The sequence below is a fragment of the Onychomys torridus genome, chromosome 10 (genome assembly GCF_903995425.1).
Source record: "Onychomys torridus chromosome 10, mOncTor1.1, whole genome shotgun sequence".
Taxonomy (NCBI): domain Eukaryota; kingdom Metazoa; phylum Chordata; class Mammalia; order Rodentia; family Cricetidae; genus Onychomys; species Onychomys torridus.
Window position 1 is genome coordinate 88527985 of NC_050452.1, and position 9775 is coordinate 88537759.

Below are 9775 nucleotides of genomic sequence, written 5' to 3' on the forward strand. Positions count from 1 at the left end.
CATAATCAATTTGGATCAGTTTAAAGAAGAATTTCTTATTCTCAAAACAGGTTGAAAATTTTACACAGGACATACATTCACCATATCTTAACTTCTGGGGCACAGATAACCAGCAACCACACTCCACTTTTTCACTTTCATGTAGTTAAAAAAATTTGGAGATACATATGTATATATATATATATATACACACACACATCTATCTATATATGTATATATACATATATATATAATCTACAAAATCCATATCTAATTATTATGCATGACTTACAGAAACTCTTCTCCAGAAAATCTCACTTATCTACCTAAAAAGAAAAAGGATATTTTCATTTATTATTAAAATATACTTCATTTGGTAGCACTAGGGCTTTCTTTCCTAAATAATTGAGCAATTCTGAAATGCTTTATAAAAAGTGTAGAGAAATCTGCTTCCAGACATGATGAGAAACAGAAAGTGGATTCCCTCTCTTGTCTGAAACAAAACATGTCCTTAAAATTATCCAAAAGGGGCTAGGTGTGGTGGTGTACACCTTTAGGCTTAGCACTCAGGAGGCAGATGCTGGTAGATCACCGTAATTTCTAGGCTAGCCTTGGTTACATAATGGTTACATAATTTGCATAACACACACACACACACACACACACACACACACACACACACACACACCCCACATGTGTGCCGCTGGCATGTGGAGGCCAGAAGAGTGTGCTGGACTCCCTGTAACTAGAGTTACAGATGGATATGAGCCTTCATGTGGGTGCTGGGAATTGAACCTGCAAGAAAATGTGCCCTTAACCACTGTGCTATCTCTCTAGCCCTGACTCATTATTTTTATCTAACAGAAAGTTTACCAAAGATGTGAAATATGAGAAGATGTGAGAAGGAATAAGAAGCATGGGGGTTTTGGTGGACATGTTCGATATATTCAAATCCTGAAAAGTCTTTTCACGGGTGTAAGCAAATGCCCTATATACTTCCAATACCTGCCATTTACTTATCGACTGACTACTAAAACAGCATCTCCTGAAGCTGGTGTGTTTCTTATACTGAAGTTGGGTGCCTTCCCTTCTACCAATCCCACGCACTGCACTGGTAAAGCGGGTAACCTACCTGGTAAAATAGAAAAGGCTGAGGCTCTTGGCTACCAGGTTTGGCCTCAACAGGCTCAGGTGCCTCCACTTTTGCTTCAGCAGGTTCAGCTGGAATAAGCTTTCCCACAACAGACTGGCCCGCAATAGCAATAGGTTCAGTTGCAGGAGGTTGAGCTGCAGCAGCCTCAGCGGCAGGAGGCTTGGCTTCGGCAGCCTGTCCTGCAGCAGGCTCAACTGGTATAGCCTGGGCTACAGCAGGCTCACCTGAAGCAGGTTTGTTTTCAGCAGACTGGTCTGCAGGGTTTTCCCCTGGAATAGCCTGGGCTGCAGCCACAGATTGGGGTGGAGCAGGTTCAGGTATCATGGGGTGGGTTGCAGCAGGCTCAGCTGCCCCAGAGGGGGCAGGAGCAGGTTCAAGTCCACCAAACTGGGCTGGAGCAGTCTCAGGTGCACCAGCACCAAACTGGCCTAGAGCAGGCTCCGCTGCAGGAGGTTTGGGTTCAGCAGGTGGTGGTTCAAGTTTGATTGCAGGAGGCAGGCCTGAAATAGTTTTGTCCATAGAGAACTCAGGCACCAGTCCCTCGCCTACAGCAGGCGCTGCTGCTGGGGGAGCTGCCGCAGGTTCAGCTGCAACAGATGAAACAGAAATCTTTGGAGGTATGACAAAGGGATATGCCCTTGGAGGAGGGACTGGCGGAGGAGGAGCAGCTGCTGCGGGATCTGTGGGATAACTAGGGTTTTGGTATATATAGCGAACTTTAGAAGAAGTAGGAATCCAAGGGTATGGAGTTAGCCCTCTTTCAGCTTCAGGATTTCCAGAGAATTTGGTGATGGCATTTCCTTGGTGAGCGTCAAGAGGAGGCAAAAGGAAAGGTGGTAAATTATCATTCCATAAGCCGAATGGGATATTGAGAGATGGAGTAAGTGAGTAGCGATTTCCATAGTAATCCTAAATAGAAAGGAAAGTAATTCATTGAAGTTGATTGTTTATACTCCTATCTATACTCCTACTTCTGTTATGACTGTGGTCATATGTAAGTAATGTTTTTAAAAGAACACCTGTTTAATCTTTCTTAATAACTAATATGCATCCATAATAATTGAAAGGAAAATAGTTTGGGAAAATCAAATAAACCCAAGCTGCAGGAGAAACACTTTGCATATAGGCAAATGAGTGCTACCTCCTGCAGAATTCACTGCCTAGGCTAGGATGGACGTAGATATGCATGAGTGTATTTTAGAAGATTGGTACAGGATGAGAGGACTGGTTGTCCCAGGCTTCTATCCACCATGTTCTTTCTCCATGCCTCCTGCACTTGGCACCCTCCTGGTCTCTAAATTTTCCCACTTGAGTTCTTCACTTCCATATTCCTCTTCCAGGTATAGGACTATTTGTGTGACCTGTGTCCTGGGTTTGTCCTGTTGTATCAAAGCTTCAATTCCTTCAAGGAATCGTTGTCAGAAGAGTGATAGGGAGGACAGGGGAAGGGTGGGAGGAGGGAAACTAAAAGAAGAGTAGACAGGAAATGTGGAGAATGAACTTGGCTTTACATGTATAATTTTCTCAGTACTATTTTTGTTTTAAATGAGTATTTTAGTAATATTGGTCATGAATTTTTCATCAAATTTTCAAATTCTCCCTTGTGGTAAGTCCTCCTCCATATATACCTCTGGCTGTTTTAGATTTGTCTGTCCCACTCTGGAAGACGGTCAGGAAGCTCAGGTCATAAATTATGTAAGAATTCACAGAAAATAGGAATGTTTCTTACTCATGCGTACATAATATTTTATATCATATCATAAATCCTTTTACTATCAGACTACCCCTGGTTTACAAATCAGGATCTTAGAACTTTGGTATGCTCTATAGCTACAGCTTGATTGTAATTCAAGGAATTTTGACAAACTGCACTTAATGACTTCATGCCCTGCATTGTCTTATTTAGATTCATTCCAAGGTGTTTTCCGAACAATACACTCCCTGTGGATACAGATTCAGTTTTTGCATTTTTGGAAGTCCTGCCTTCCTTCTTAACTATATATAATGTCAAACTTTATAAGATTATGTTTCATTTTAACCCACTCAACCTAATCAGCAAGCACAATGATGGGCAGGATGTCAGTGAGGATAAAAAAGTTTATGATGTATAAGCATGGGTATGGTACATATGCATACATAAGTGGGCCATGAGATGAAAATAAGTGAACATGTTTCTAAATGAATCTCATAGTCCTTCAAGGAAAAACATAATAAAAATGAATTATTTAATATTATTTGATGGAAAATGATAACTTAAAGGAAAAGTAGTATAAGCTACATATTAGTATATTTAATTATAGATAGATGTGAATACACTTTACCTCTTCACTGGGTGAGGGTGATTTCTGAAATAAAGAAAAGATTCATTTTAAATTTGATGTCACTGAAGGAATAACACTTCAAATCCCTGCTTATAATTGGAGAGGTTGCGAGCAGTGAAGTTCTTGGAATTTTCTTTTTTAAGAGCCATAGATGGTTGCCCTTTTTAGTTTTCCTATAACTATGTATCATCTTATTATTATTTTTCTTTTGAGACAGTATCTTGCTGTTTGGCCTTGGGGCTGTTACTTGATATATTACCCATGCTGATCTCAAAGTCATGACAATCCTTCTGGGTTGGTCTCTTGAGATCATGGGCATGTACCACAATACCTGACTTTCAGTAAACATTCTTTGAATGTGGTATGATGCCTGATAATGTTAGTGAAGGAAGAACCTGAGAATCAGTGAGACAATGGCAGGTGAAGGGGCCGTGGCGGCGGAGGGCAACCACTACTACTATTCTGCTAAAGGGACATAGCAATAAAATACCTTTTAATGGCATGCTGCTATAGATCAGTGCACTGCTCAGTCATCACCAGAGAAGCTTCTTTTTGCAGTAGATGGCAATTAACACAGAGACCCACAACTGAACTACATGCAGACAGTGAGAGACCTCAGGGCACTTAGCCTTAAAAGAAACATCTTTACCAGACCCCTGGATTCAAGGTTCCGGGATCTTTAAAGAAGAGGCGGCAGTAAGATCGTAAGAGCCAGTGGTGGTGAACGACTCCAAGGACAGTGTCTTACAGACACAACACTGATCCACGTATGAACTCCCAGAGATGGTGACAGCATTCACAAGACCTTTACAAATTCAAACTAGACACAACCCCAACACAGGGAAGAGGAAGTGGGTACCTACTCCTAATCAAGGAGCTATTTGCAATTGATAGCAGCTAGAGGGAAAACTGGCTTTTCTCTGATGGGGTGATACACTCCAGGGCAGACCTCATGCTCCAGAGTAGTTTATCAACACCAAACAGCAGACAGACGTGTGCCTGTGTGCGTGTGTGTGTGCGTGTGTGTGTGCGTGTGTGTGTGCGTGCGTGTGCGCGTGCGTGTGTGCGTGTGTGCGTGTGTGTGTTTGTGTGTGTGTGCATGTGTGTGTGTGTGTGTGCGCGTGTGTGCGTGTGTGCGTGTGTGTGTGTGTGTGTGTGTGTGTGCATGTGTGTGTGTGTGTGTGTGTGTTCTTTTCCTTTGTAATTGCTTGGTATTTTTTGTCTTCCTGGTTCTGAATTGCTTTGTTTTCCTGTTTTTTGTTTGTTTGTTTGTTTTGGGGGACTTTTTTGAGAGAGAAAGAATATGAAGCCGGGCGGTGGTGGCACATGCCTTTAATCCCAGCACTCAGGAGGCAGAGCCAGGTGGATCTCTGTGAGTTCGAAGGCAGCCTGGGCTACCAAGTGAGCTCCAGGAAAAGGCACAAAGCTACACAGAGAAAACCTGTCTCGAAAAACAAAACAAAACAAAACAAAACAAAACAAAACAAAAATATGAAGTTGGGTGGGTAGGGAGGTGGGAAAATCTGGGAAGACTTGGGAGAGGAGAAAAACTATGATCAAAATATCTTGTATGAAAAATTTTAAAGTAACAAAATGTTATATAAATAAATAATACTTAAAGAATGATATGATATACAGAGCTGAGGAGATGGCTCAGTCTGTAAAGAGGCTGTTGTACAAACATGAGGACCTGCCTACCTTTTATTTCCAGCACTTATACAAAAGCCAGATGTAATAGAGTTAGAGAAAGAAGGGTAAATATGATTCAAACACATTGTATGAAACTTGAAACTCTCAAAGAACTAATAAAAAATGAAGAATATTATGTACGTGGAATTATTTTTTTTTTGAAAAGCCAGACACAGAGGAATGCAGCTATCATCTCAATTTGGGGGGTGGACATGAAGGTAGGAGGATGTCGATAGCTTTTTGGCCAGTCAGCCTTGCCTAATCGCTGAATGAGCAGGAGAAGGGACCTTGACTTGAAATATAAGGTATAGAGCAACCAACTTTGACTTCTGTTCTCCACACATGTATATACATGCACTATCATACACATGCACAGCCCCTTATGAATACATGACTCTAACTTTCGACACTCAGAACACCATGGATATTCAAGGATTTCTCTGATTGCTAGTTCCAATGTTTCTATATTGCCACTTAAATTTCTTACTCACAACCTATTTAGAAACTTTTGAGTACAAGAGCCAAAACTTCTTATTAATTTTTATATCTAGTTCCTTGTTTACAACAGGCAGCCAATTTATATCTTCATTTTTGCTTACTACAAAATCTTAGCCATAAAATGAGGTTTTCAGCATAACTTCTCAGCCACTGAACATTTTTTTTTCAGGGATGAAGTATTCTAAGCTTTTTCTTGAATAGTAGCATTTCTTTCTTATATAACACACACAGTGTTTGCTGTGTGGTACACTGGTTGTAGGCATTGGGATTCTAGCTATTACAAAATGCAGCCGGGTTTTTTTTTTTTTTTTTTTTTTTTTAAAATACCTGGAATACTAAACCTGCATCCAGCCAAACTTTCCAATTAAAATTTTTAGAATTTCTAATCTTAAATTCTTTCAATAGATCATTTTTCCATATTCCCTAAGTTATGAGATATGCACAAGAAATAATATCCCAGGACAGGCACGGGGCAAAGTCAATTATTTTTATTATAGGGCAAGGCACTGCCGAATCTGATGATCATTAACTTAAAAATTAAAAATAACTTTTCAGTTTTGAAAAGTTTGAAAGACTTCCAACTGATATATAGTAAGTTTAATTGTTTTTATTCGAAAGTGTTTACATCACAGGCCATTTCTTTCGGTCTGTCTTTACTACCCTTTCCTATCAATGCATAACACACTTATGGATAAGATCACTTCTAACTTTTTGACCACATGTTTATCACCAGAATTTGAGGCAAATATTATAAATAATTGAAGAAAATAAAATATCAATAAGTACTTTTGTTTCCTACATGGAATAATTTATGGCTATTTGCTGCACAGAAATCATCTTACTCCTTGGGGTATGCATGCATATTGTTTCTAGTTTCCAATATCTAGAATTCAGTCAGGCATGATGGTAGATGTCTATAATCCCAACACTTGGGAGGGGGAAGCTAAAGGGTCAAAATTAAACATCATGGTCAGAGACACAGAAAGTTTGAGGCCACTCAGGGCTACATGAGACCTTTTCTCAACCTCTCCTCTTTAAAAGAAAAACAACCCATATACAACAAAATATATAATTGAATATAAAGTTGCTCAGCATCTCATGCTTTCTGTTCTAATATTTCATGTCACCATTGTCTAATCAGTTATATTACTTAAGTACAAATTAATCAATATAGAGGCATGGTGTTAAATCAGGACATAACAAACTTGTACTACATCATGGAAAGGAGCATTTCATGCTTCTGTTCATCAGAAATTAAGGCTTACTGGTATGTATGTTTATCACAAGTATAGTTATATTCCATAAGTTTTTGTCATCTAATATGAAGAAATTAATAAAACAAATATTTAAACAGCAATCAAAGTCAACTACATTGCCAAGAAAATAGAGAATCTTTAAATAAAAATACACTCTAATGATAAAATAGATGTATTTTTATAGAAATTGAAAGGTTTTACCTTATAAATGAAGGGATAACGCCTCTAAAACAAAGAAAAATATTTTAATGTGGTTATTTATTTTTTTGAGAACACCCGCATTCCAACTGTCCTGTTAGTGATGAATTTTTTTCTTAGTAGGAGTCTTTGGTCTGAATTGAATAGCTTTGCCATCACAATCATTATGATGTTTTGGACAGGAAATTTTGTTTTGGCTGAATAGAATTTAGTTTGCAACATTGTGTATGCAGGGAAATCTTAGCCATATGCAAGGTCATTCGGCTGTTGTCCATGAATGTTGTTTATCTCTTTCACCACCCTGGTGTGTGTGTGTGTGTATGTGTGTGTGTGTGTGTGTGTGTGTGTGTGTGTGTGTGTGTGTGTGTTAGGGTCTTTTTGTAAATCTGTGTATTGTTTTCTTTTCTTTTCTTTTTTTTTTTGTCTGAGACAGGGTTTCTCTGTGTAGCTTTGCATCTTTCCTGATCGCACTCTGTAGACCAGGCTGTCCTCGAACTCACAGAGATCCGCCTGCCTCTACCTCCTGAGTGCTGGGATTGAAGGCATGTGCCACCACTCCCCAGCAGTACATTCTTTTCTAATGAAGCTTTTTTATTATGTCTTATGAATTCACCACAAGTAAGGTGCCCTAAAGAATCTAATCTAGTGTAGGAAAATCAACATACACTGTTTTAAGAATTAGAAATTAACTTAGGTGCATTTAAGGGGCATAATAATATTTTGAAATTTGGCCAAGACACTAATAATAATCAGAAGTGTCAAGTTGTCTGACTTTCTGCTCCATCTTAGAAATTTTGCTAAGCACTTTCAGTAATTATCTTATTTAATATTCAAAGCAATTACTTGGAGTGGTTGTTCCTGCTTTCCCAAGGAGAAAATTTCACATGCTCATTTGCTAGTATTAAAACTGCTATCAGTTTAGGTATTGTGAGGCCACACCTTTAGTCGCAATATCCAGAAGGCAAAAGCAGAAAAAACTCAGAGTTTGAGGCCAGCTTGGTCTCCATAAGGAGTTCTAGGCAAGCCAGGGCTACCTAGTGGAATTCTGAATGAAAAAAAAATTAATCTAGAGCCTTATCAGTTCACATCACACTCATGTTCATTTACTTCTGCCCCATTGAGTATCCTTTGATTCACTATTTTATGTCCCATAGCTGTCTCAGTAATGGGATTCCACTGCAGGAGAAACCCTGCTAGGATTATTATACAGGATTCTACTTCTCTATAATGCTTTCTTCTTCCAGCTTCCTGATTCTGAACTCGCCTCTAATTCAAGCTGTTGATCTGCTCCATGTTTTAGAACCCATTGTTTTTGCTTTTGAAAATGTCCTTTCTAGATTTTGACAAAGCCAAATTTTTGTCCACAGAATGTTTCTCTGATGATGTATATGAGCACTATACTGACTTCACCTTCAGAATGACCTCTCGCTGACACTTACTTGATATGTATACCCATTGTACAGATCTTGAGAGCCCAGTTACTCACCCTCTTTGCAAAAGCGACACACACGACGCAGGCCCAAAGAAGTAACTTCATTTTGATTGACCCTGTGAACGTGAAAGGTAGAATTTGCTTCTCAGAAAGTGTACGCTATGTTTTAGATAGCTTCTTTCGGAGAGAAACGGATGCCACATGGGTTTACTAGTCTGACAAGAAAGTCACTGAACAGAAAGACTGTCCTGCTGTCTCACCACTGCCAGCATGGCTCAATAGGGGGGACACTATTTTTTCTTTTTCCAGTAATTAATCAGTTTCTAACTATATTTTCTTTGTATGGAAGTAAAGTCACTTTGTTATTCAAGGACATCTTTTGCAATTAAGGTGTTTTGGAGGACATATCAGGAAATAGAACTATTTTAAGTAGTCACACTGTGGGGTACCTTATTAAGAGTTTGCATCTACAGACTCAACAGGAGACTAGTATCACTTACCTGGAAAAATTTCTCACTTTTAATTTTTTTTTTTTTTTGCCATTGGCATATTAGACCTCTAATTACCTCAACTTTTATGTCACCTAAGAATAAAGGAGTGGGGCTGGAGAGGTGGCTTAGTGGTTAAGAGCATTGATTGCTCTTCCAGAGGTCCTGAGTTCAATTCCCAGCAAACACATGGTGGCTCACAACCATCTGTAATGGGATCAGATTCCCTATTCTGGTGTATATATAAAATTTACAAATAAATAAATCTTAAAAAGAGAATAAAGGCATACTCATACATTTAGGTGTACGCATATATTTTTTTGGGGGCACAACAAGTCCCCAGTTGTTTTATTGTTAAGGTTTACAGCTCTTTCCTTCAACACATAAAACATCCCTATTTCCCCATTCTTTTTTTACTTTTTCTTCCTTCCTTCCTTCCTTCCTTCCTTCCTTCCTTCCTTCCTTCCTTCCTTCCTTTCTTTCTTTCTTCTCTCTCTCTCTCTCCCTCCCTCCCTCCCTCTCTCCCTCCCTCCCTCCCTCTCTCCCTCCCTCCCTCCCTCCCTCCCTCCCTCATTTCCTTCCTTTCTTTCTTTTTTGTTTTATTGAGACAGGGTCTCTCTGTGTAGCTTTGCGCCTTTCCTGGAATTCACTCTGTAGCCCAGGCTGGCCTCAAACTCACAGAGATCCGCCTGGCTCTGCCTCCCGAGTGCTGGGATTAAAGGCGTGTGCCAACACCGCCTGGCAACATCCCCATTTTTATA

The 9775-nt window shown here is 39.4% G+C and overlaps 1 protein-coding gene across 1 annotated transcript; it reads right to left on the bottom strand.

The window, feature by feature from the left end:
- Nucleotides 1–293: 293 nt before the first annotated feature.
- Prr27 (proline rich 27) lies at nucleotides 294–8631 on the bottom strand. Its single transcript, XM_036200369.1, has 5 exons — nucleotides 8581–8631; nucleotides 7098–7121; nucleotides 3454–3477; nucleotides 1112–2041; nucleotides 294–305 (listed from the first exon to the last, which is right to left on the bottom strand). Exons 1-5 carry the CDS (start codon nucleotides 8629–8631, stop codon nucleotides 294–296), a joined length of 1041 nt encoding a protein of 346 aa, XP_036056262.1.
- Nucleotides 8632–9775: the final 1144 nt, after the last annotated feature.

Excerpts from the sequence above, each read along its gene's own strand:
- Prr27 (XM_036200369.1), bottom strand. The coding sequence starts at position 8,631 with ATGAAGTTACTTCTTTGGGCCTGCGTCGTGTGTGTCGCTTTTGCAAAG. Across the intron at positions 7,122-8,580 it reads GTGTCGCTTTTGCAAAGAGG|AGGCGTTATCCCTTCATTTA; the intron begins GTGAGTAACTGG and ends TCTTTGTTTTAG. Across the intron at positions 3,478-7,097 it reads GTTATCCCTTCATTTATAAG|AAATCACCCTCACCCAGTGA; the intron begins GTAAAACCTTTC and ends TCTTTATTTCAG.